At 43.7% G+C, this 27,371-nt stretch overlaps 2 protein-coding genes across 7 annotated transcripts in view; both read right to left on the bottom strand.

The window, feature by feature from the left end:
* LOC102391278 (casein kinase I) overlaps positions 1-17,459 on the bottom strand; it is a 55,319-nt gene extending 37,860 nt beyond the window's left edge. Inside the window, exon 1 of the mRNA XM_045164553.1 lies at positions 17,426-17,459. The gene's annotated coding sequence lies outside the window, so the exon portion shown is untranslated. The remainder of the gene's footprint in view (positions 1-17,425) is intronic.
* LOC123327491 (casein kinase I) lies at positions 15,949-27,365 on the bottom strand. 6 transcript variants are annotated; one of them, XM_044937096.2, is made up of 3 exons: positions 18,127-19,492; positions 17,426-17,633; positions 15,949-17,167 (listed from the first exon to the last, which is right to left on the bottom strand). In XM_044937096.2, the coding sequence occupies exon 3, from the start codon at positions 17,164-17,166 to the stop codon at positions 16,156-16,158; it is 1,011 nt and encodes a 336-aa protein (XP_044793031.2). In that variant the 5' UTR covers position 17,167; positions 17,426-17,633; positions 18,127-19,492; the 3' UTR covers positions 15,949-16,155. The 6 variants fall into 6 exon arrangements, with proteins under 6 accessions (XP_044793031.2, XP_044793029.2, XP_044793030.2 ...); XM_044937094.2 differs by having other exon boundaries at positions 17,426-17,957; positions 18,127-19,490; XM_044937095.2 differs by having other exon boundaries at positions 17,426-17,856; positions 18,127-19,490.
* Positions 27,366-27,371: the final 6 nt, after the last annotated feature.

Below are 27,371 nucleotides of genomic sequence, written 5' to 3'. Positions count from 1 at the left end.
CTGAGACAGCATGAGGAAAAATGCCCAGAGGAACCCAGGTGAAAAGGGAAACCCTTGTTATTACTGTGGAAAGGAGGGGCATCTCAAGCGGGATTGCCCTCGGGCATCTAAGCCGCCCCTGGCTCCAGGTCTGGTCTGCAAAGGACCATACTAGAGAACAGACTGCCCTCCAAGGTGTAGGCCCCAGGGGTCGGACTCTCAAGACAATCTGGACCGAAGGTGCCCGGGGGTCCCCACACAAGCTACCATCCTAATTACACCTGAGGAACCCTGGGTATCAATAACTGTGGGGGGTCAATCAGTTGATTTCTTTTAGACACTGGGGCAACTTTCTCTGTGCTCATTGAAGCCCCTGGCCCGCTTTCCGCCCGATCCACTACCATAATGGGACTGTCTGGATGAGCCAGACCTTATTATGTCGGTCATCCTTTAAGTGGCAACTGGGACTCTGTGCTGTTTTCTCACGAGTTTCTAATCTTGCCAGAGTCTCCCTCACCCCTTCTGGAGAGGGATATACTGAACAAGGTCCAGGCCTCTGTTTTCATGGAGATCGAACCAGCTCTTTTTAATGGATCAAACTGTAAATACTGGAGTGTGAACTGACGGAAAAACGGTGGGTCGTGCACAAAATGCTGTTCCTGTCTTTATCAAGCTCAATGACCCTCACCTACTTTCACATCAAAAGCAGTATCCACTAAAGCCGGAGGTTAATGAATGGACAAAATCTTACTGTACTGACTCCTCATGATGTAACTGGGATCTTAAACTCTCAAGTTCAGAGCAACAATGCTCCACCTTTAAAGCTGCTGTAACTCAAGGGGTGTTGAAAGCTCTAGGAATAGAATATCACTTACACTGTACCTGGAGACCCTAATCTTCGGGAAAGGTAGAAAAAAGCTAATGGCATTATTAAGACACATCTGCATGAGCTAACTCAGGAAACACAAGACAATTGGTTTAAAGTTTCACCCGTAGCTTTAAAGAGGGCTCAAACTGCCCCTAAGAAAAAGGGACCGTCTCTGTGACAGACTGTTTTTGTGCACAGATATCGTGATAGATCCTGAAGCCTTAAAATAAACTATGTGACTCAGCTTTTAGCTTTTCAACAGACATTACCAGGAGGTTGACTCCTGACCCAGCCTTTGAGTCAAACAAGCCACTGTTTGGGCCAGGAACCGAGATGGGCCTGAGAATCTAGGTGGGCTTGCTTCTGCTGACTCCAAAAGTCCTGAGTCTGCCGTTTGACTTTCAAGACAGTGCCTTCCTGTCCTGGACTCATCCCTACGTTGCATTCCACAATCAGTCTAACTGGTGGGTCTGCCGAGCACTCCCCTCCTCATCAACTGAAGACTTCCCATGGTGGATTTCTCCACTTCAAGGAAAGGACTTTCTTCAACTCTGAGAATACTTTGACCAACAAAAATCGTATGGGACACCTCTTCTTGATCAGATGACATCTGACAATCCTAAGATGGACTGATGTAACTATGGACATAACATAACTTTTAATTTTGATTATGTTTTAACTCGGTTTAGACTATTTTCCTGCACATAAGAAGGTAAATGGGTCTAGATCTGGTGGTTTTCTACCTGATGTTTATCAAATATGGGATGAGGTCATATGGCTAACTCCTAAAAAGGGACGCCTACTATCTAATGCTCCCATATGCTGGGGAAAAAATAGAGCCATCCCCAGAAGTTAGCCGACAACTTACTTATAATGATTGGAAACAACTGGGGTTTTTGCCTCAAGAAACAGACAGTACAATCATTCCCGTGTTTTCCAGTCTCAGCGTAGGTCCTCCTTTTGCCTGGCCAGGAACTGATTGGGATTGGATCCCTCAGTCACACGGGTTTACTCCAAATGGGACCTACTGGATACGTGGCTCTTACCTATGGGTGTGGCTTCCCCCTGGCTGGATAGGAAGATGCACCCTAGGTCTAACTTTTACTCTTGGCTTCAGAGTTTTCAGAGAAGCCTACTAATCTGCCACACCTTAAAACTCATTGGGCAAGATCTGTATTTCACTGGTATGGTTATCTGGCTATAATATTCGTTTCCTCTCTGGGAACTACACATCAGATGTTATGCTACGAGTTGATGCTGTGACTAACCTTCAGCCCTTAATACTGAACAAATACAAATTAGAAAGGTGGTTTTACAAAACAGATTGGCCATAGATATTCTAACGGCTGCACAAGGAGGAACTTGTGCCATTATTCATACCCAATGTTGTACATATACACTAGATATGAGTACTGATGTTACTTACTTTACTAAACACATGAACAAGATGATTCAGGCTATGGATCCTCCTGACGCCTCAGTCACCTCACTTTGGGAAACGTTAACTAGCTCCCCATGGTAGAACACAATCTTAATCGTAATAATTCTAATTGTTCTGTTTTTACTGTTGGCTCCCTGCATCTGTAACTGTGTAACTGGATTTGTTTCTAACCGTTTGAAAGCTTTTAAGTTGCAAATGCTTGTCCAGGCTCCTACCAGTGCCACAACCTCCTCCAACTATTGCTTGGAGCCCCTGGATCAGAGACCCTCAATATGAGGGTTAGGAGAATGTGCTGCCTCAACAATTTAGGGATCACGCCCCTCAACAGCAGGAAGTAGTTATGGAATGAAAATGACGCCCCTTTCCCTTGGCAACATAATTCTCCTAAAAGAAAAAGGGGAAAGAGAGGGTCAGTTCCTAGGCAGGTTAATAAGAAGTCCGGGGTCCCCAGGAGGAGAAAGGGGCCTGGGGCTCTCAAAGAGGTGATAGGGGTCTGGAATTCTCAAGGAGGAGGAAAGGACAAACACCTTTTTTTGTTTGTTTTTTTTTTTTCTTTCTTGACATTCCTTAGTTACATAAAACGTTTTTTTCTTTAAGCCCAGAACTGATGATTACACAACAAACAACTCAGTTCACACTCTGTACTAAGGATTTTATAACAATGTATCCTGCTTGAGGACAGTTTGTCCTTCCTGAAAACCTTCTGGCTAATCCTGTTATCTTAAAATGTAAATTATGGGAGTGGGTCTAGTAAGATCTTTACAACCTGGAGAGATTCTTTTCATTTATTGTAATAACTAATTTTAAAAGTATATGACTCCCTTGCTAACACTAGCCAGGGGGGCACTCTGTCCCCCTTCTGATGTCTATGTCAGAAGCTTTCTCTGTCCCTTTTCATATTTAATAAAACTCTGCTACACAAAAGCTCTTGAGTGATCAAGCCTGGTCCCTGGTCCCGAAGCTAAATCTTCTCTGGAGATCAAGAATCCGACACCGTTCACCATAAGCTATCATGTTCTCCAATGCCGAATAGAAATGCAAAGACAGACTTTTGAGTGAAGTAGAAAAGAGTAGCTTTTATTGCTTTGCCAGGCAAAGGAGGCCACCGTAGCCTAGTGCCCTCAAGACTGTGCCCTCCCTTGGGAAAAATAGAAAGGGGGTCTTATAGTTCAGGAGGGGAAGGGAGTGTTGCAGGTAAGGAGTAGGGCAGATGCAAGCTTGCATTCTTCTTTCTTCTTGGAAAACTTTTACATGGTCAAAGTTGGTGTCAGGCAGTCTTGGGTGGGTTTTGGCAGACCTTGAAGCTATCACACTGTGACTTTCTGGAATAAAGAATGCTTACAAAAGAAGGGAGTGTTAGGGAGCGCTTTCTCAGAGAAGCAAACACCACGTGCAATGTACAGCTTTGGTTAGAAATAATCATTTTCAAAATGTAAGTAACTGAAAAAGAGAAACATTTTCGAGAAAATGGCTGAGTGGGCTTAAAAGAATAAGACCTAGCATACTGGAAGCAGGCTTAATCAGTTTCTGCTGTAACAGTATCTCCTGGACTTATTCTGGGTTATGCTTACTCTTTTCGTTAGTAATGGCGCCCCTCTCACCCATGTATTGCCTTGAGCAGCCCCTCAGAGCCTAACCCCAAAGACCTTCCTGCACCAGGAAGTTTACCCAAATAAGGGCAGGCTACCTTCTCCCAGGGCAGCCCCGCTGGCCTGCTGGGTGAGACAGGAGGCAAAAGCTTCTTCCACTGTAGTGCAAGGACACCCTTCCATGATGGCGGTCCCTAAGAAGCAATGACACTTGAATGTACCCATATTAGAAGCCCAGCAAATCTACAAAGTGTAAAGGAACTCTAATGAACTCTGCATGAAAGCGGCCTGTCGACTGGGGAACATGGCTTCCCAAGTGCTCTTGAGCAGGAGCTTTCGACTTACCTTGCCTCTCCACCAAATACCAGGTTGTTAGAGGTTGGAACTCGGAAGCAAAGGAGTTGTCAGGGTTACAGGTTAGCGCTGGTCAGGGGTGATTTTGAAAGGGTTTGGTTGGCTATTCTGAGTTGAGTGATGGGGGGAATCTACCTTGGTGATGGGGCTACTGTTAATTCAATGATGGGATTTTTTACATCAGATGCCCAGCGAATTATTAGTCAACCCCTCTTTTTCTCATTTAAGCCTTAAGGCTAAACATTTCCATCTAAGTTCCACAAGATATGTTGTATTGTATTATCATTATTGTTCATTAATAAGTATTTTAACATTTCAGTTATGATTTTTTTTTTCATTTCACCTGTGTAAGCACTTTGAAGCACTTTTCTATTTTGCAATAAAAAGTTAATCCTTTTTTAAAAATTGATTTCTAACCTAATTTCTCAGTGGTTAGATAATGTGGTTTGTGTCATGAACGTTCCTTGCAACCCATAGAGTCTTAACCTTATACCAATTCTATGCTAATTCTACACCTTATTATTTTATGTGTACTATTTATATTAGTAAACATAAATGACAGAAATGGTATGAACCTAACAGAAGCAGAAGATATTAAGAAGAGGTGGCAAGAATACACAGAAGAACTGTACAAAAAAGAGCTTCACGACCCAGATAATCACGATTGTGTGATCACTCACCTAGAGCCAGACATCCTGGAATGTGGAGTCAAGTGGGCCTTAGAAAGCATCACTACGAACAAAGCTAGTGGAGGTGATGGAATTCCAGTTGAGCTATTTCAAATCCTGAAAGATGATGCTGTGAAAGTGCTGCACTCAATATGCCAGCAAATTTGGAAAACTCAGCAGTGGCCACGGGACTGGAAAAGGTCAGTTTTCCTCCCAATCCCCAAAAAAGTCAATGCCAAAGAATGCTCGAACTACCACACAATTGCACTCATCTCACACGCTAGTAAAGTAATGCTCAAAATTCTCCAAGCCAGGCTTCAGCAATACGTGAACCGGGAACTTCCAAATGTTCAAGCTGGTTTTAGAAAAGGCAGAGGAACCAGAGATCAAATTGCCAACATCCGCTGGATCATGGAAAAAGCAAGAGAGTCCCAGAAAAACATCTATTTCTGCTTTATTGACTATGCCAAAGCCTTTGACTGTGTGGATCACAATCAACTGTGGGAAATTCTGAAAGAGATGGGAATACCAGACCACCTGACCTGCCTCTTGAGAAACCTGTATGCAGGTCAGGAAGCAACAGTTAGAACTGGACACGGAACAACAGACTGGTTCCAAATAGGAAAAGGAGTACGTCAGGGCTGTGCATTGTCACCCTGCCTATTTAACTTCTATGCAGAGCACATAATGAGAAACGCTGGGCTGGAAGAAGCACAAGCTGGAATCAAGATTGCCTGGAGAAATATCAATAACCTCAGATATGCAGATGACACCACCCTTATGGCAGAAAGTGAAGAGGAACTAAAAAGCCTCTTGATGAAAGTGAAGGAGGAGAGTGAAAAAGTTGGCTTAAAGCTCAACATTCAGAAAACAAAGGTCATGGCATCTGGTCCCATCACTTCATGGGAAATAGATGGGGAAACAGTGGAAACAGTGTCAGACTTTATTTTTTTGAGCTCCAAAATCACTGCAGATGGTGATTCCAGCCATGAAATTCAAAGACGCTTACTCCTTAGAAGGAAAGCTATGACCAAGCTAGACAGCATATTAACAAGCAGAGACATTACTTTGTCCACAAAGGTCCATCTAGTCAAGGCTATGGTTTTTCCAGTGGTCATGTATGGATGTGAGTTTGGGACTATAAAAAAGCTGAGTGCCAAAGAACTGATGCTTTCGAACTGTGGTGTTGGAGAAGACTCTTGAGAGTCCCTTGGACTGCAAGGGGATCAAACCAGTCAATCCTAAAGGAAATCAGTCCTGAATATTCATTAGAAGGACTGATACTGAAGCTGAAACTCCAACACTTTGGCCACCTGATGGGAAGAACTGATTCATTTGAAAAGACCATGATGCTGGGAAAGATTGAAGGCGGGAGGAGAAGGGGATGACAGAGGATGAGATGGTTGGATGGCATCATGGACTCAATAGACATGAGTTTGAGTGAACTCCCGGAGTTGGTGATGGACAAGGGGTCCTGGCATGTTGCAGTCCATGGGGTTGCAAGGAGTCGGACATGACAGAGCGACTGAACTGACTGAACTGAATTGAACTAACTCTATTACCTCCTAACTATCAATCCTACTAACATTTTGATGTTTATGCTTTCAGGCAGTTTTTTTCTGGGTATGGGCTTCAGTGTTTCTGCTTATGAGTTTTTAATATACTAATATATGCACACACTTTAAATGAAAACTAGAATTGTTAACCTTTTTTTTTCTCTTTACTGTAACTTAAATATTTCTCTGTCAGCAAATATTTTTGTGTACAATTTTAACTGTTTCTTAATATTGAGTTCTTGCATGTAGCGTAGTTTTTAATACCAAGATACTGTTAGTAAACACGTATGAAGGATAGTTTTGGTTTTGACAATTAACACCACTGTAGCGACATTTCTGCATTTAAAATTTGTGCATATACATGGCTGTTTTATAGAAATTGAAGTCTTGGATCAGGGTGTAAGGACAGATGCTTAACAACTTAGGAGCGGATAGTTGTACACTTGGTCCCAGCGAGAAACCTGCCTTTTCTAGGTGTCACACAATCATATCAGTTACAGATACACAGCTTGTGGCCATAGAAACGTGGTGCTCCTTGGCTCTCCCACAGGATGCGACCCCCAGCTGAAGTACAGGTATTTCCAGGCTGGTGGATCTGATCTCTACAATGCTCCTGACTTCACAGACCCAAGCCCCTTCCCAATAAAAGCAGGAACTAACCAAGTTTTTAATGAGTTGTCATTCATTCGTGTATCTGTTTTTTTGCACCCATTGCTTTCCCAGTGTCTTTAGGGGGCCTTTAAGAATCCCTGAAGCAAAATGTCCAGGTATGACTCTATAAATTTAGGTCAGAGCAGATCTAGAATGAACAAAGTCAGCACCAGGATCTATTTCGACTGTAGACGTTTGTGCCTGATAGTCCTGCAGAGTAATTAAAATCGAGATATAAGCTGCTTTCTTGCCTTCCTATCAGATGTAGCTGGAAAAGATATACAGTCATGTGTAAGATTTGCATTGGTCACAGGTATAAAATATGCCAACTCTTCCAAGAGAAGTGTTTTATGATAACTGAATTTCAAAAACAAGTTTGATCTCCTTATGGAGTGTGGATGTGTTAACCTTATACTTTATCATCTAAATCAGGACACTTTAGAATGGGAAAGAGGCATCGTTAACAATTATGCTGGGGGACTTCCTTCCTGGAGGTCCAGTAGTTAGGACTCTGTGGTCTCACTGCTGAGGATCGGGGTTCAATTTCTGGTCAGGGAACTAAGATCTCACAAGCTGTGCATTGCAGCCATTAATAATAGTAGTAATGGTTATACGAAATAACAGGTGTAAACTGGACAAGGGGTCGGCCTAATGAAAAAGAGTGTTGTCGATAGTAACCTTGTCGTGAGTGTATTCTAGTAGGGTTTGACACAGCCGTCTTTTTGATAATGGTTCTCACAGTATGTTACTTGGACTAGCAGAGGCAGCATCATTTGAGAGATTGGCAGAAATGCAAATTCTCAGGTCCTACACCAGACTTTTGGGTATGAAGTTTCGCAATATGTGTGCTGACGCACCCTCTAGGTGATTCTGATACATGTTCAAGTTTGAGAACCGCTGGCTTAGGACCAGCTAAAAGTGCTGAGGTCATAGGGCCAAAGCAGAACTCAGTGGATATGGTTCTTCATGTGCACACCTCACTGACGATTTCATTTCATATAGGTGCAAACCATCCTACATTTGAATTTTCCTCTGGAACTTTTGACACTACTTGGGCCTTAGGTAGGTCAAAGTGAAAAGACTATATTTATATTAAAACCCCACCACTGTACACTGTAAGTATATATAATTCTTAACTTCTCAGCCACTCCTGCCTAAAACTGGAAAATTTAAATGTTTAAAATTTGGTCTTAGAATATGCCATTTTCAGTCTGGACTTAAAATTCTGTGCAAGGACTCGGTTTATGGTCAGTTCCTCTTTTAATGTTGTTTTTAAACATCTCCATTTAAACATGATGAAATATAAAATACAACTGCAACAGTGAGTATAATTCTTCAAAGGTACAAAACTTAGTTCATGTATCTTCCCTGCATATATAATCCCTCCATGGTGATCCATTAGATCAAGGAAACAATGCTTACTTTTCCTATGATGGAATCCGGCATTTGTCCTCAGATTTTTAATTCATTTTGCTTCCCTGAATGTCACATATACCTTTCTTTGACATAGAGCTATGTGAGATCATTTGTTTTTTAAACTTCTACACTTGCGCACTTTTCGTTACATTACTTGTCATCCAATTTAAGCTTCTCCAACACTAGTAAACTGCCCCCCTCCCATGGAGAATTTACCTTTCCTACCTACCTGTATTTGCTTTTCACATTTCAGGGTTGCTACAGGGCCAAGTGTGTGTATGATATAGTTCTCCCTACTCAGTTCCCAGCATAACATCTGGTACTCTACTGCCTAGGAAAGGTGTTTCTAGTGTTTCTCAAACTAGCTGGAGGATTTAAGAGGGCTTAATGTAGTCCTCATTTTTATCAATATTTTTATTGAAGTACAGTTGATTTATTAATCCACTATTGTGTTCATTTCTGCTGTATGCCAAAGTTATACATATGCATACATTTTAAAGTATTCTTTTCCATTATAGTTTTTCACAGGATATTGAATAGCATTCCCTGTGCTGTAAGTAGGACCTTGTTGGTAGTCCACTGGATATGTACTAGTTTGTATTTGCCAATCCCAAATTCCCAGTCCATCCCTCTCCCTTCCCCTCTCCCTCGCCTAAGACAAGTCTGTCCTCTATGTCTCTCCGTGAGTCTGTTTCTGTTTTGTAGGAAGTTCATTTGTGTCATGTTCTCAGTTCAGTTCGATTCAGTCGCTCAGTCGTGTCCAACTCTTTGCGACCCTATGGACTGCAGCACGCCAGGCCTCCCTGTCCATCACCAACTCCCAGAGTGTACTCAAACTCATGTCCATTGCGTCCGTGATGCCATCCAACCATCTCATCCTCTGTCGTCCCCTTCTCCTCCCACCTTCAATCTTTCCCAGCATCAGGGTCTTTTCAAATGAGTCAGCTCTTCGCACCAGGTGGCCAAAGTACTGGAGTTTCAGCTTCAGCATCAATCCTGCCAATGAATATTCAGGACTGATTTTCTTCAGGATGGACTGTTTGGCTCTCCTTGCAGTGCAAGGGACTCTCATGTTCTAGACCCCACATATAAGTGACATCATGTGGTATTTGTCCTCCTCTATTTCATTTAGTGTAATAATCTCTAGGTCCATCCACATTGCTGCAAATGGAATTATTTCATTCTTTTTTGATGGCTGAGTATACTCAGTCGCTTCAGTCATGTCCGACTCTTTGCGACCCCGTAGACTGTAGCAGGCCAGACTTCCCTGTCCATGGGGATTCTCCAGGCAAGAATACCAGACTGGGTTGCCACTGCCTACTCCAGGGCACCTTCGCAATGCAGGGATCAAACCCACGTCTCTTACGTCTTCTGCATTGGCAAGCGGGTTCTTTACCACTAGCGCAACCCGGGAAGCGTATATATCATATCTTTTCTATCCATTCTTCTGTCTATGTAGTCCTCATTTTTAGTAAAGAATAACTATTACTGCATGAACACAGTGAATTGCAGAAATTTCAATTATATATTCTTCTACAAAATGTTATTTTATATTAGGTATTTAGTAATAGGCATACTATGTTTTATACTACTAGGATTAAAACTCATTAAGGACTTCACTGGTTGCACAGTGCATAAGAATCCACTTGCCAACACAAGGGACACAGGTTTGATCCCTGGTCCAGAAAGCTTCCCAGAGTAGGATAGGGGAGTGTTTGGATCTGAGATATATCGAGTTCTGGGATATTTTTTGTGCCACAGTGGTGCCCTCAGTATATGGCATGGGTGCGAGAGAGAAATTATCTCCTAAGAGATACAATTATGGGAGAGGGTGATAATTCAGGATGGAACAGTCCCCTTCTGAGATATACCAATGCAGGACTGGGGAAGTCAGGAAGGTTCGTAAGGTACCAAAGGTAAGATAGCATTAGAGAAGAATGGGGAGGTGTTACTACAGCGGTCATGGGGAGTTCAGGATGTTTCTCATTCAGTACATACAGAAGGTTTCCTGCCAGTATGAACATTCAGGTGGACAGTGAGGTGTGACTTCTGGGTAAAGATTTTACCACAGTCACTGCATTCATCAAGTTTTTCACCAGTATGAATTCTCTGATGTGTCATCAAGATTGACTTATAAGTGAAGGCCCTTCCACATTCAGTATAAACATAAGCTCTTTGTCCAGTCCAAAACCTCTGGTATATAAGGAGGTTCGATCTTTTGGTGAAGACCTTCCCACATCTTGTGCAGGTATGGGTTTTTTCCCCGTGTGAGTTTTGCTATGCTCATGCAGTTGTGATTTGGAAGGGAAAGATGTCCCATAGTCACTGTATTCATATGGTTCCTCTCCACTATGAATTTTTTGATGTGCAACCAAGTGGGTCTTTGGGATACAAGCCTGCCTACATCAGTGCATATGCAGGGTTTCTCTCCTGAATGAATTCTCTGATGCAACCTCACTACCCACTGATGAATGAGAGTTTCACCACGTTCATTGCATTCATAGGGGTTTTCCACAGAATGACTAATCGGATGGGCAAAGAGGTGTGGCTTCTGAGTGAGGACCTTTCCACATTCACTGCATACATAGGCTATCTTCCCAGTAAGAAATTTTCAATGAGGCATGTGTTCTTGTTTCTGGCTGAGGGCTTTCCCACACTGATAAGGTTCTCAGAATTTCTCCTTTAGATGAGAATTGACATGGTATAGAAAAAGGAAAAAGTAAAATTTAACCAGAACCAATAATCTTCTCAAGGTTTGCCTATGTTACTTATATTAGAACTTGTAAGTTTAAGGTCTACTTCAAACCATTCCCTAATGAGTCACTTTTAAGGGGTTGTTCTTATGAACTAACTATGGGATCATGTAAGTTATTTTTCCAGTGTACTTATATTCACAATCTGTATACTTATTCAATGTGTTCTTATTGATGAAAGCAACATGACACAAAGGTCTATTTTGGTTTTCCTTATATTTATCTGGTCATCATATTGTCACAGTTTTTTATTTAAAATGAGTCATCATTTTAATTAAAAGAAACAATGAATAATTCCTCTTGAATTCATCGTTTCTCATTGTGAAATGAAGCTTTTACAGTAGTTATCGAGTGTATGATTTCAATCCCATGTTTCTCTCTTAAAAGGAGAAAGAGGAGGCAAAATTCAAATTTAATACAGTTAGCCAAATATAGGGAGAAGGCAATGGCAACCCACTCCAGTACTCTGGCCTGGAAACTCCCGTGGATGGAGGAGCCTGGTAGGCTGCAGTCCATGGGGTCGCTAAGCGTCGGACATGACTGAAGCGACTCAGCAGCAGCAGAAGCAGCAGCCAAATATAGAGGAGTTACATCCAACTGATCCAGGTTGGACACAGGCAAACCAGATGATGATGGTGACGATGACGATGACAGAAAACACTCATATGTACTTAAAACACGCTATGTACTTAAATAGCTTTTAGGACATGCCAGGCACCGTTCTAAGTGACACAGAAGTATGTACACACATACAAACTCATTTAATTCTCCCAGAAACCATATGAGCTAGATTAAAAGAGGAAACTAAAGCCCAGAACAGGTATATAATTTCCCCAAGATGACATGGGTCATATGCAGGAGAGATTAAAACAAGACAGCATGTATCCACTTACATAGACGATCTGGTACCCATTTAGTTCTTCCAGCAGCTCATCTTTACTCTAAGTAATGTACCAATTCAGCTGGAAGGGGAAATCACCGATGCTTTGTACAGAAGATGAAATACAATAGTTTTATAATATTAAATAGGACGAATAAGTTATGCTATTATCCCATTATACAAAATTTTAAAATACTGAGCCTGATCAGATCATGAAATCCAGTTTGTTTTCTTCTTTTGGTTAGGCTAAAATAGTGAAATCTAGAACTCTGTCTTATCCCTGCCAAACTTCACTATTCTTTCACTCCTATGCTGTACTCTTTATAGCCACAAGCCTCATTTCATTTATTCTATAGATCTTAAGCATCCCGATTCATAGACATGGATTGAGAACTTTTTCCAACTTTCTACTTCATTTAGTGCACGTGTACAAAATTCACTAGAGCCGATGATATTTAGTTACAGCTACCACTATTCAATGGAAAAAGTTAATGCCTGTGCTGAAAAGAATTACCTTTAACATTCTGAGCCCATAGACTTCCTTATCAGCACATAAGTAGAGTCATCAGTCTGGAACCATAGCTATGGATGTGAGTTTGCATTCTGCTAGTCATGAACACGTCCTCAAAAAATCCAGCATATTCCCCAATCCAATAATTATTCACATACCCTTCTTCTATTAATTTGGCTCTTTCTGCTCTGTTGTGCCAGTTCAAAATCTATATGTGATTCATAGATCAGTTAACAGCATTACGCTCTGATTAGTCCACAGTCTCACCACAACTTTAGGGAGACATAATTTTCTCTCAATTTTGAAAGAAGACACTATGCTGCCCACCTTGTTGCTTTTTGAGTGAGATGTGTCTGCCTCACTAGCGTGATTAATGAACAAGGCTGAATTTCTGTTTTGTTCTCAAGCCATTTCACCCCTTCCTACTAACAATCTGATTCTTTGAACTCTTTTTGACACACTCTTAAAAAAAACCCACTGAAGCATCTACACAAAACTATTAATGTCAGTACTTGACCCGGTTTCTCCATTTTTCCACTAGAAAATTTAAGAATAAAATATTATTTTTCTATTCTTAAAGATTTTTCATGGATATAGGATGGAAAATAATCATGTACCAGACAATCTAAAAGCATTGCTTGTAAAGAAATACTTCTGGAAAGAAAGTAAAACATGATTAACATTGGTAGTCCCCAGGGAAGAGAATTGGGGAGTAGATGTGAGAGTGAGATTTTTTTACTGTATACTCTTTCACACTTTCTGAATTTCAATCTTCGTGAATGTATCATCTCTCCAAAAGTTTTCAATTAAAAATTAAAATAAAGGGGGAAAAAGTTTTTATTTGTTCTGGGTTTCTATGGGATGGTGGGGGTAAGAAAAGGAAAAGAATATTAGATACTGGAGTGATTAAGGGCCCAATTTTATGGAACAGGTGAAGCCTATATCTAAATAGAGCCCTAAATAATCAATAGCCTAGACACAGAAATTTCCTATGCAGGAAGCATTAAGAAAACTGGAGTTAAACATGAGTGCTGGAAGATAAGTTTCAGTTGGAAATACGGGGCCTGTTGTCATGAAGAGGAAAGTTTCATTATCATGTACTACATAATAGGGAGTAACTGCAATTTTATTTCATAAGGCTGGTACAAGATAAATGTCATGGTTTAGGTAATGAAAGCTGTCAGCAGCACCTAAAATGAACTTGTTAAAAAATGGAATCAGTTAATCCCATTAGGAACAGAATAATCCAGGATAAAACACGGACTTGCTTTGTGGTGACATAGATGAAACTTAAAAAGCGGGGGGCATTTAAATAATTTCAGAAAGAGAAAAAAAGGAATTGCAGAGTGAACAATATGGGAGAAAAATATCTGATTTGGGCAACAATGATTTCAGTTAATAATATATTGAGAATGAAGGAACTGCACAGCTGTGAGAAATGTCACTCTACATAGGTAAATTCTGGTACTAGGGTACAGTCATAATGCAAGGACTGAAGGTATCACTATATGAGTCAGTAGAATGATAGGAAAATAAAACGTGTTCAGAATGGATGGAAGATTCCCTTAAGGAAGGGAAGAGCAGAGGACAGTAGACAGGGCCCTTCAGTTAGAGGGAATGGAAGGAAAAAAGTTTGTAAAAAGAAAACAAGGAAATGAGGTGGATGAAACTGGAGCCTATTATACAGAGTGAAGTAAGCCAGAAAGAAAAACACCAATACAGTATACTAACGCATATATATGGCATTTAGAAAGATGGTAACAATAACCCTGTGTACGAGACAGCAAGAGAGACACTGATGTATAGAACAGTCTTATGGACTCTGTGGGAGAGGGAGAGGGTGGGAAGATTTGGGAGAATGGCATTGAAACATGTGTAATATCATGTATGAAACGAAAAAAAAAATATTTTGAAATAAATGGAGCAATTCTGGAAATGAATGTTTGTAATGGCTGTACCACACTGTAAATGTACTTTATGACAAAGAACTGTACATATTAAAATGATGAAAATGGTAAATTTTATGTTTTATATACATGTTTTACAACAATAAAAAATTTCAATGCATATTAAAAAAATAAATAAAAAAAATAAAAATCTTAAAAAAAAAAGAAAACAAGGTACTCATCAACAAGGAAAACACAAAAGAGCTACACTTACAAATTGATAGAACAATAAGAACAAGCACTTCAAAGAAAGGAATCTCACATGGATAACAAATACAATTAACATTCAAAGTAGCTGACTATCAGAGAAATTGAAGCACAAATACCAGGAAGTTAGCAACTGAGGATGAGACATAGGGTGATGAGAAAGAGTACAGAATCTGAGGTCACTGTTGACATACGTGAAATGAAATGAGACTGGTTCTAGTGACATTGAGAAGCTGGAGAGGAAATGGAAAGGGATTGGCAGGAGCAAGAGCAGGAATTGGTGGTTTTGAAAGGGAGCAGATATATGGATTCCCATTGCATAAGGACAAGATCCATGGCGGGGGAGGGGCAGGCAGGACAGAAGAAGCACAAAATATTAGGGAAGGAAAAAAATAACTAAGAAAGCAAGGTGCTTGAGACGGTAGCACCTTGATCTAGACTACAGGGATGGGGGAAGGGCAGACAGCTCTCCTGCCAAAAAAGCCAAGCAAAGAAGACAGTGGATACTGGCAAGAGTCATACTAGGAGACGGCATTTAAGTATCAAAGGGGCTTCTGTTAACCCTGTCTAAGCAACTCTAAACGTTTAGAGCTTGTTTTTTGTTTTTAAAGAAACAGTTTACAGTTTTTTAAACCAAAAAGCTCCCATTTCAAAATAAAAACAAATCCCAGGTCATGTAGATGTTTACAGTATGACTACGTTTATCTAAGCAACATATATATATATATACATGTTCAGTTTAAGATGTTAACTAAAATTCTGTGACAAACAAGCTTTTTCTAAATACCAACAACATTATAGAGTTAATGCTGAGTCCTAAGGATACTCTAGTAGTCACTAAGCTTTTCTTAAGTCTTCACTTCAGAGGCTGTTATTTCTAGCTCAAGTAAGCAAGCAGAATCGTTCATATGCTCGAACTTGGAATCTTGATTACTACCATATCAGGAGGCTTGCAAACAAGAAGTCAACCATATTAAGAATGTTTGAAGTGAACAACTTGCAAACCCTAGAGATGGATAAACCCTCAGAATGCATTAACAACCATAGCAACTGCACAGGCTATTCTTCTGAAATGAGATCTCTCAAAGCAGTCTAGTTCAAACTAAAAGATTTTAATGAAAATTGGCATAGGTACAATTTTCCCACCAATTTGTGTGTGTCAAGCATTTAGTGAACTTTTCCACTTCAAAAAGTGAAATAGAAAACTGGATACCATATTTAATTAATCACAGAGCCTTCAACTCAGGAGACAGTATCTCTGCTGACCAGAGCCAGTTGACAGGGAAATGAATTTGCTGCTCATCTTCTGCTCTGTCTTCTGTTCCTTGATTCAAATTTAAGAACGTTTCATTTCACTTTTGGTTTTGTCACTTTTGCCTGTGGGGGTTTGGGCCTGCTGACCCTCCCCACTTGAAGAGGCAGCCTGCTGTTCTGCTTTCTGCTTTAACACTATCCAATCAAATGCATAGTCATATTGGTAATTCAGGCTCCTGAAAAGAATGCGGAACAGCTGCCTCAGGTACGTGTAATCTGGGGCTTCCTCAAAGGACAGCCCGCGACAGTGCTTGAAGTACATGGCAAATTCTACAGGAAATCCCTTACATAAAACATCAACAGGTGTGTTCATCTTCATTTCACTAATCTTTTCACATTTTTGCTTCATTGTTGCAGCCTTTAGGCCTTGCCATGGCAGGCTGGCTCTATTAAAATACATCAAGACATGTCCTATTGATTCCATGTCATCTCGGCGACTCTGTTCAATACCAATATGGGCACTGATACTAGCAAAGGAAGGAGTGCCAGTGAGACTTTTACCGGATCTGTAGGGTATGTGTTGCCCTGTTCTGTTGTCTCTGTACTTCTTGGCCAAACCAAAATCAATAAGGAATAACTCCTTCCACTGCTCCCCAGTACCCATTAGGAAGTTTTGTGGTTTAATGTCTCTGTGTATAAGATTCTGTGTATGCACATATTCGATTCTACTGATCATCTGATCAGCTAACATAAGTACAGTTTTCATGGTGAACCTTCTTGAACAGAAATTGAAGAGATCTTCAAGGCTGGGTCCCAGAAGATCCATGACTAGCACATTATAGCCTGTTTCCTGACCATACCACCGTATCTGGGGGATGCCAACCCCACCTTGAAGGATATTATAGAGTTCCTTCTCATGTAACAATCGGGGCTGCCTGGCAGTCTGCGATTCTAGTTTTACCGCCACCTGCTCGTGGTTGGTGAGGTCTATCGCCAAATGAACTTGCCCAAAGGAGCCAGAACCGATCTCCCATACCAGTTTATATCTCCCTCTGACAAGGAACTCGGCCTTGGGTCCACTGCTGCTCGCCATCCTGAGAGACAAAGATGGGGTTGGGGTTAAGCTCTGACACCTCTAAGGGGACGATGGACGGCCCTAGGGCTCGTCCACGGAGCAAGGTTGTGAAGGCAGGTAGGAAACAGAAAACGCTGGCTGTTTCTCAGCGTTACAGGGCCCAGAATCGGCCAAGGGGAACCTGACCACCGCTACTGTCAGGTTTCTTTTCACCAGCCCACAGGCCATTGAGGGGGTTCTTACCGTTCGCAGGCTGAGCCTCTGGCTTCTGGCTTACCGTTAGCGGCCTCGCCTTCGCGGCGACTTCGGGGGCTGGTACAGGACAGCCGTGAAGTTACGGCGGCGATACCGCTACCACCACTGCCGCCGGCTCCTGCCAGGAAGGACCCCTGGTCACTCCGCGGACGCTGCCATCTTGTTACAACGGCTGCAGCCAACACAAAATGCCCGGAGTTCCAGGAAGGCGCTTCCTGACGCAGAGAACTCTGGGAAAGGAATCACGGGCGCTCTTAGAACGTTCAAGACAGATTATCTGCAGAGCCTTTCAAAGGCATCAGCCTGTCCTAGAAAAACAGATCTACTCCACGTCCCCCATCTACTCAGGTCACACATCTGAGCAGCTGTGATGTGGGGTTTCCTCCTCCAATGTCCATGGGCCCTCTCCTTGCTCCAGCTCGATGACGACCTCTGGTTTGGGAACTTGGTTCCCTGTGAACAGGACACGATACAGGATTGGGTCCAGTTAATTGGGTTTCAGGGCCTTTCAAACCACGCTTCTCTTTGCTCTTCAGGAAAGTAATCCCATTTCCCTGGGAATAGAGTAATAATCACAGAAGTGTAAAAGGACTGAAGTATCTCGGGCAAATCAAAGATGACACCATTACACACTTCAGACGCCCCAGAGCATTCAGCAGCTGAGAATGGAAGCAGCGTCTCTGAGGCCCCTGGCAGGGCCACAGGGCAGCTGTGCTTACTCACCCACTGCGCACAGTTGGCTGTAGGTCTCCAGTGTCACATCCTGGTACAGGCACCTCTGTACAGGGTCCACGTGTGGCCACTCCTCCCTGCTCAAGTCCACAGGGACGTCCTCGAACGACCCCTGTTACAATACAGTCCCATTCAAGGTGACGTGGTCAGCACCGGGGGTTGGATGGAAGAGAACTAGGAAGTTAGTTGTCTTTAATGATTTTCGTCATGATATGCTATGCTTATTAAATACCTAGTTATACCGAACATTGTGCAGGGTAAAAATATCTAAAGCTGTTAATTTCTCTTATTCATCATGTGTTAAATTCAATCAGTAAATCATTATTCAGAAATTAAGATTAAATTAGCTTTTCTAAATCTTCTAGTTCTTTTAGGAAATACCTAGAATTCACTTCTTTCTTTGGCCAGTGCTGTGTGCTAATTCGCTTCAGTCCTGTCCGACTCTTTGTAACCCCATGAACTGGAGCCCGCCAGGCTCCTCTGTCCGTGAGATTCTCCAGGCAAGAAAACTGGAGTGGGTTGCCCTTTCCTTCTCTGGGGGACCTTCTTGACCCGGGGATGGAACTCGAGTCTCCAGCGTTGGCCGGAGGAATCTTTACCACTAGCGTCACCTGGGAAGGGTAGCTGAGACCTCAGCAAAAACAGTTATTCCTATTTCTCCCACCTGTTTCTTTGAGGCAAGCTAGACTTTTTCTATCAAGCACCTACAAATTTCTCCAGCCTCCGCCTGCTGCCCAATTCCAAAGTCACTTCATGTCTTTTTAGCTGTTTCTTATAATAGCACTCCACTCCCAAGTACAGAAAGCCTGTTTCCTAGGACTCTTGTAACAAAGTATCACAAACCGTGTGGCTCAGAACAATAAGAATTTCTTGCCTTGCAGTTCTGAGGGCCAGAAGTCTAAAACCAAGGTGTCAACCAGGTCATGCTCTTGTTGAAGGTGCTAGGGAGGGATGTGTTCCATGCCCCTCTCCTGGTTTCTGGTGGCCTCAGGCACCTCTTGTCCTATAGACGCATCACTCCGATCACACGGTCATCTACTCCTTGTGTGCCTCCACGCAGTCTCTCTTGTGTATTTGTGTGTCTCTGTGTCTGCACTTCCCTTTTTGGTAAGAATGCCAGGCATATTGGATTAGGGCCCACCTAACGACCTTGTTCTAGATTGATTACTTCTGGAAAGACCTGACAGGTTCCTGCTGTGAGCTGTGTGCTATGCCGGGATTCGTGGTCTCTGGAGGAGAGGAATTCGATCCAGGGCAAGAGACGAGGCTTCCCCACTGGAACCTTTTGGGTAACAGAATTTTATTAAAGTATAAGAGAGAGAGAGAGAGAGAGAAAGCTGCTGACACGGACATCAGAAAGGGGCAGAAAGAACGCCCCCTTGCTAGTTTCTGGCAAGGTGTTTTATGTCTGTTAGCAAGCTTATTAATCAGATAAGAGAGACACCTCAAGGCTGAGGGAGTTTCACCAGGCCCCTCTCCCACAATATGCATTTTTGAGATAGGATGGACCAAGGTGTGTCATCCCCCGGCCATAAAACAATTGACATGAATACTGGTTTCTTGAGCCATTATCAGCCCAAGGGTTGAGAAAAGAAAAAAAAAAGTAGTTAGTCTTAGGCAGAACCATTTTGAAGAAAGGCAGGTTCCAAAGCAAATACATGGCTTCATTAACATAGCTTAAGAAAAACTTTTCCGTAAGAAAAACATATTGGTTAGCTCAAGGCAGAACTAGGTGTCGTCAACACATATAGAGAAGAAAAAAAAACAAAACAAGTCTGCCATTTACAGCTTATTTTCTCCTGCCGCTCTGGGACTTCTGGCCTTCCTCCCTGTTACCGTCTCAGGCCCTATTTTTAATTAAGGTCACATTCAGAAATAGTGGGGGTTAGGACGTCAACATCTTTTCTTGGATGGACACAATTTTACTCATAACAGAGTCCTCAGGAAGGAGGAAACAGAGAGAACAGGCTCCATCTTGAAAGCAGGACTCCATCTTGGGCCGGACTGTGGACTTTGAGCTATATGCCCAGTATCTATGGAAACAACATACCAACTGGAAAACCAGGCCCCCCGGATGGAAGAGCCCCAGGGCTCGTACCTAGACTCTCTGTTGCCTGAAAGAATACCCTAATTATCTGTGTAACCGAATAGAATCCTAAATTCTATTATGCTTATTGGGGTATGACCTCAGGCCTATTGATAATTGTCCACTGTTAACTACCTAGGCTTAAGGCATATGAATCATGGGTTAACTTTGATTGTATCTTTCTTTTCCTTTGTTCTGAAGAAGGAATTCATAGGGCCTGGACTCCATGTTAGGCCTGTTCGTGCTGATCATGCTAGGCTACCTTTCCCATGGACTCTGAACTCTGTGTTTAGTGCCTATGTAAACAACAACAGAAGGGTAAGACCCCCTCCAGACAGGGGAACCTTGAAGATCGTATCTAGGTTACTCATCGCCTAAGAGAAAACATACACTAATCACCCCTTCCTCCAGACAGGCCATACATTTTTCTGTATCTATCAGAGTGTAACCTCGGGTTTATTGATTATTGGCTAATTGTTTGACTGTTTGAGCACATAGCACGTGAACGGTGGGGTTATTGGGATTGTATTTTCCTTGGTTTATGTAAGTCTCAAGGAATTTGGGGTGGTGGGTTCAGACACATACACATGGGGTATAAAAGATTTTCACAAATGCTGGTCGGGGTCCTTGGCTAAGAGGAGACTCTGCCTTGGGCCTGCCGGTGTAATAAACTGCACTCCACTATCTGCATTGTCCTTCTGAGTGAGTTTGTTTCCCAGAACGTGTGGGTACAACACTTGGTGCATTGGCCAGGAAACTCTTCACTTTGAGGAGACAGGTCTCATTTGAGGCCACCCTGAGGCTTTGTGGCTTGAATCTCCTAGAGGGGGGAAGGAGCCTTGCCCCTCTGGAAGAATTCAGCCTTTCAACGCCTGGTTTCTTTGCTTTGGCAGGTAGTGAAGGGCAGCAAGGGAACTGAGTGCTCAGGTGAGGAGGAACCCACCCGGCAGGGTGGAAGAGGGGGCCTGATCACCCCCCTGGGAGGCACTAGAAGGGGCACGGACCCACAGGGGCCTGGAATAGGCAGGCAGCAGCGATTGCTTGGTACACAGGTCGACGAGCACGCTACGGTTTAGGAAGGAAATTTGTGAAGGTCATTTAGGAGGTGTGTCCACGCTGTCTCAGGGAAAATTATTACCAGCGATCGCCAGGGGAGTTTTAGGGTAGGAAACTGGTCCTTGTATGCTCGTATTCTGCCCTCCCCCAGGAGGTGTCCTGTCTGCTGTGAAATTCTTGACCCCTTGGAATTGTTAGGCTAGAAGGAAGGGGATACATAAGTGAGTATGAACTGGCTTTCCTGGAGGTGGCCTGGGACATGGGATATTTAACCCATCTGTGTTTTCATCCGCACCTGATCAAGCCCACCAAGGCAGAACGGACTTTAAGGGAGAAACAGTCTTGGATCACGTGGTGTTCTGGTTCGATTGTGCTGACCGGCAGGTGAAGGCACGCTGATCCCCCTTCTCCCTCTCTGGCAGGTAAGGCTCTTCTCACCCCAGTTGGGAAGGAGGCAGAATGGCAATTTAAGTGTCATTGAGTGGAACTATCAGAAGTACAGAGGGTACTGAGAACTTCGCAGACAGAACAAAAAGGAAAAGTAGAAGGTAAGCAAGATGGGAGGAAGTGAATCTAAGGCAACTGTATTGGAGTGCATGATTAAAATTTAAAGAAGGGATTTGAAGGAGACTATGGGGTGAAGATGAAGCCTAACCGCCTCCACATACTCTGAGGTCGAATGGGCCCCTATGGGAGTAGGATGGCCACCAGGGAACACCATGAACTTAAAAATAGTGGAAGCAGTCTATACAGTAGTCACAGGAGAGCCAGGACACCTGGATCAATATCCATATATTGACTCATGGCTAGGGTTAGCTCAAGACCCTCCTACTTGGACAAGGTTCTGTATCCAGAAGGGAAAGGGAAAAATATTAATGGCACAAAAATTGACTGATGATAAAAAAGGAAATTCTACAGGATTTGGACGGGGACGACCTGACCCCTCCCCCATACTGGATAATGACGTGCCTGCCTCCCAGTGCTCCACCAGGATGGGAGGCCGCCCTAATGCCCGATCCAGGGCCAGGTGAAGTCCTGCAGCAGCCGCTGCTCCTCCGCCAGCTCTCCCCGAGGTCGTAGAGCCGCCACCTCGGCAGGCTCCGATCCCGGTGACAGACGCCTCTGGCCAACACTTCCAGGATCCAGCTCCAGCGAACCGCCCAAGCTATACCCGCCTCTCCCGGTGAGTACGGACAAGAAAGGGAGAGAGATGTTGGAATTAAGCAGAGAAGGAAATGGCAACCCACTCCAGTGTTCTTGCCTGGAGAATCCCAGGGATGGGGGAGCCTGGTGGGCTGCCGTCTCTGGGGTCGCACAGAGTTGGACATGACTGAAGCGACTTAGCAGCAGCAGCAGCAGCAACAAGGCTAATCGGAGAAGGCAATGGCACCCCAGTCCAGTACTCTTGCCTGGAAAATCCCATGGACGGAGGAGCCTGGTAGGCTGTAGTCCACGGGGTCGCTAAGAGTCCGGCATGACTGAGCGACTTCACTTTCACTTTTCACTTTGCTGCATCGGAGAAGGAAACAGCAACCCACTCCAGTGTTCTTGCCTGGAGAATCCTAGGGACGGGGGAGCCTGGTGGGCTGCCGTCTATGGGATCACACAGAGTCGGACACGGCTGCAGTGACTTAGCAGCGCTCTGCCAGAGAGCCGGAGGGAACGAAAGAGAACAGACAAGAGATCTACAATGCTAGCCGCTGCTCTGGGAAAGTCTATCTCGGGCCCTCCGGAAAACCTCATCTGCCCCAGGGACAGGAAAGTCCTTCAACCGGTCCCAACGGAGGCCCCGGGCCCCATTACAGCCAAACCAGTGTGCCTGGTGCCAAGCTTTTGGCCACTGGAAGAATGAATGCCCTAAGGCAAGGAAGGAAGAGGAAGCTCCCGCAGTTGTGGGGCTTGCTGACCTGGAAATTAAATAGGGCTGCTCGGGCTCAGAGATATCAGGTCCCCAAGAACCCACGGTAACCTTAAAAGTGGGGGACCAAATCATTGACTTCATGGTGGATACAGGAGCAGAACTGTCGGTAGTAACAACACCTGTGGCACCACTGTCCAAAAAGACTACCGCTGTAACTGGGGTATCAGGAGAAGAGATGATTAAATCGTTTTGCCAGCCCAGAAAATGTCAGATGGGGGGAGGGGGCACCAAGTGCTTCATGAATTCCTCTACATTCCTGAGTGCCCAGTACCCCTGTTGGGAAGCGACTTGCTCTCCAAACTAGGAGCACAAGTGACTTTCTCCCCTGAGGAGAGGCCCACCTTCCAGATGGACACTATGACTTACTTGCGCTCTCTCTCAATACCACCCCAAGATGAGTGGAGGTTGCATGAGCCTCCGAAGGAAGAACTGGGTGGGCTGGAAGAGCATGAGAGAGAGCTAACTCAATTATTCCCTGAGGTCTGGGCAGAAGACAACCCCCCCTCCCCCCCAGGCTGGCTAAACATCAAGCACCAGTGATAATAGAACTCAAACCAGGCACCATCCCAGTTAGAAAGTGCCAGTACCTGCTACCAATAGAGGCCTGGGCCAGCATACTGCCCCACATCAATAGATTGAAGCGGGCATTCTAGTAGAGTGCCAGTCGGCTTGGAATATGCCGATCCTGCCAGTCAAAAAGGAAGGAGGACAAGACTTTAGGCCTGTACAAGATCTCAGGCTAGTCCAGGAAAAAAAAAAAAAAAAAAAAAAAGATCTCAGGCTAGTCCAGACCCTAGTTGGGTCCTATATACTGATGGCACTAGCCTGATAAAACAAGGACAACGGCTGTCAGGTTAGCCAAAGAGGAAGGGGCTATCAAGACTGAAAAGGGATGGTGGGAATTGCCAAGTGGCAAATTATTGGTACCGGAGGAGCTGGCACACAATCTGGTAAGCCAAACACACCAAGCGACCCACCTAGGCCATGCTGCCTGCTCACAGGTTAATGCTGCCTCTCGGGTATTCAGACAAAAACCTCTGGGTATTTAGCTGAAAGGCACGCTGCCCTTTGAACACGTGGGAGTGGACTTCACTGAAATGAAACCTCACTGACACTACCGTTACCTGCTGGTCATGGTATGTACGTTCTCGGGATGGGTAGAAGCTTTTCCTACCTGGACTGAAAGAGCATCAGAAGTAGCCCAGTGCCTGCTTAGGGAAATAGTTCCCAGATTTGGACTTCCTACCAGCATTGGTTCAGACAATGACCCAGCTTTTGTAGCTGATTTAGTACAACAAGTAAGCAAAACTTTAAACATCAAATGGAAACTGCACACTGCATATAGGCCCAGAGTTCTGAGATGGTGGAATGAACCAACCGGACATTAAAGAGACTCTCCAAGTGGATCTTAGAGACTGACTGCTCCTGGGTGGACTTGCTTCCGAAGGCTCTGCTCAGACTCAGGATGACCCCACGGTCCCAAGGCTATTCTCCATACGAAATTGTGTATGGGAGGCCCCCTCCCATGATAAAACAGGTGTCAACAAATTTGCCTCAGGTAAGGGGGAATAGGATTTCACAGCAGATGGAACTGGGTAAGGTAATAAATCGGGTAACTAAGTTTGTACAAGAAAGGGTGTCGTTCCCCCTTGGGGAACAGATTCATGAGTTTATGCTTGGTGACCAAGTATGGGTCAAAGATTGGAAACATGATTTGCTAGCCCCTTGGTGAAAGGGCCCTTATGTTATTCTAACTACCCTTACTGCAGTTAAAGTTGCAGGTATTGTCCCTTGGATCCATCATACGAGGGTGAAGAGAACATACCACGCAGACCCAAAAAACGCTGAGTGGACTGCACAGAGGGACCCCGCTGACCCTCGAGAGACTAAGACCACCCTTAAGAAGAAGGAAAAGAAGATCCTGGATGAGCCCCTTCAGGGTGAAGCCACACAATCAACTCCTGCTGCTTGGCCTCATCAACGTGGTTTTGAATTTAACCTCCATTTCAACTCAGGACAATGTTTTCATCTCATGGGCACATTCCTACGTGGACTTCCACAACACTTCCAACTGCTGGGTATGTAGGGCTATGCCTCTGTCAGTGATGGATGGGCTTCCTTGGTGGGTGTCACCGCTCTGCCAAGGAGATTTTAAATCACTCTGCTCTTTTCTGGGATGACAAAAAGAGACTTTCCTCTCTCTTGTCAATCATAACCTCTCCTTGCTCTCTTGGTGTAAGACCTACAGTCAATAGACTCGGGTCATGGGGCTACATTTGATATAAATGTCAGTGAACAAAAGCCTAACCTACAGCAAGCCCCAGTAAATCTACCTTATTTACATGCTAAGTGGACAAGATCCGTGTTTCAATGGTATGCGTATATTGCTGCCTTATTCCTACCCTCTATAGGGACAACAGATACCATGATTAAAGTAGAGGCCTTGACTAATTTCACAAAACAGGCCCTCCTAGATAGAACAAAAGCCATCCAAGCCTTAAATGAAGAGCAAATGCAAATGAGAAAAGCGGTAATTCATAATAGAATGGCTTTGGACGTACTCACAGCTGCTCAAGGAGAGACCAGTGCTATAATTAAGGTTGAATGTGCTGTATACATTCCTGACTTATCTGGCAACGTATCGACTGCTTTAGATGACATGAAAAACCAGGTAAAAGCAATGTCAAATGAAAACATTCCTTTCTGGACTTCGGTCCTATCTTGGGTGAAGGGCAATGGGTGGAAAACTGTATTTACCACTGTTATAGTTGCCTTGATGGTTTTGCTTTGTGGACCCTGAATTTTACAATGTATAATGAACTTTGTAACCCGAAGGTTGCTGTCATTCCCCCAAATTGGCGGTCGGAGAGCCAGGGTGCAATATATCCCTATGAACGATGCTCATAATATGAGTTAAGAGCATCAAGAGGGGGGAATGAAGAAGGAATTCATAGGGCCTGGACTCCATCTTAGGCCTGTTCATGCTGATCATGCTCAGCCACCTTTGCAATGGACTCTGAACTCTGTGTTTAGTGCCTATGAAAACAACAACAGAAGGATAAGACCCCCTTCAGGCAGGGGAGCCTTAAAGATCGTATCTAGGTTACTCATCACCTAAGAGAAAATATACACTAATCACCCCTTCCTCCAGACAGGCCATACATTTTTCTGTATCTATCAGAGTGTAACCTCGGGTTTATTGATTATTGGCTAATTGTTTGACTGTTTGAGCACATGAGCACATAGCACGTGAACGGTGGGGTTATTGGGATTGTATTTTCCTTGGTTTATGTAAGTCTCAAGGAATTTGGGGTGGTGGGTTCAGACACATACACATGGGGTATAAAAGATTTTCACAAATGCTGGTCGGGGTCCTTGGCTAAGAGGAGACTCTGCCTTGGGCCTGCCGGTGTAATAAACTGCACTCCACTATCTGCATTGTCCTTCTGAGTGAGTTTGTTTCCCAGAACGCGTGGCTACAACACTCATAGAGTCACAGGGTAGCTGTGCATACCCAGTGAGAGGGGGTGGCTGTCGTTTTCAGCATCACGTCCCGGTACAGGAACCTCTGAGCAGAGTCCAGGTGCTGCCACTCCCCTCTTCTGAAGTCCACGGTCATGCCCTCAAAGGACACTGACACCTGTAACAAACACCAAGGACACTGACACCTGTAAACACAGCCCCATTTGGGGTGACCAGGGCAGCACAGGGGGATGAGGGAAGGATAGGAAATTGTTTTTAGTGACTTTTACCACAATACCCATAGGCTATGCCTTTTAGAGGCCTGCTTACACGTAATGGATAGAATGAAAATATCTAGTCATAAATTTCTGCCATCCATTGTACAGAACAGTCTTTCATTTTTAAAAATAATACTTTTTATTTGCTATCTATTTTATACATAGTAGTGTGTATACCTGACTCAGTTTGCTGTAGAGCAGAAACGAACACAGCAGTGCAAACCAACTATACTCCAATAATAAATAAATAAACGGTGTGATTGCAAGGGGGGAAAATTATAATTTTGTCCAGGATTTGAAGTTTGTTCTACTTTGTTGCTCATGTTCATGGGAAATTTGTGTTTTATTCGCTTTTGAAGGAGGCATGTATACTTTATTAAAATTTACTTATTTATATATCTTTGGCTGCGCTGGGTCTTTGTTCCCGTGCATG

Source organism: Bubalus bubalis, chromosome X (assembly GCF_019923935.1).
Source record: "Bubalus bubalis isolate 160015118507 breed Murrah chromosome X, NDDB_SH_1, whole genome shotgun sequence".
NCBI classification, from domain to species: domain Eukaryota; kingdom Metazoa; phylum Chordata; class Mammalia; order Artiodactyla; family Bovidae; genus Bubalus; species Bubalus bubalis.
The sequence above is the reverse complement of the archived record's forward strand: the minus strand, read 5'-3'. Positions and strand labels throughout refer to the sequence as shown.

Excerpts from the sequence above, each read along its gene's own strand:
- LOC123327491 (XM_044937096.2), bottom strand. The coding sequence starts at position 17,166 with ATGGCGAGCAGCAGTGGACCCAAGGCCGAGTTCCTTGTCAGAGGGAGA.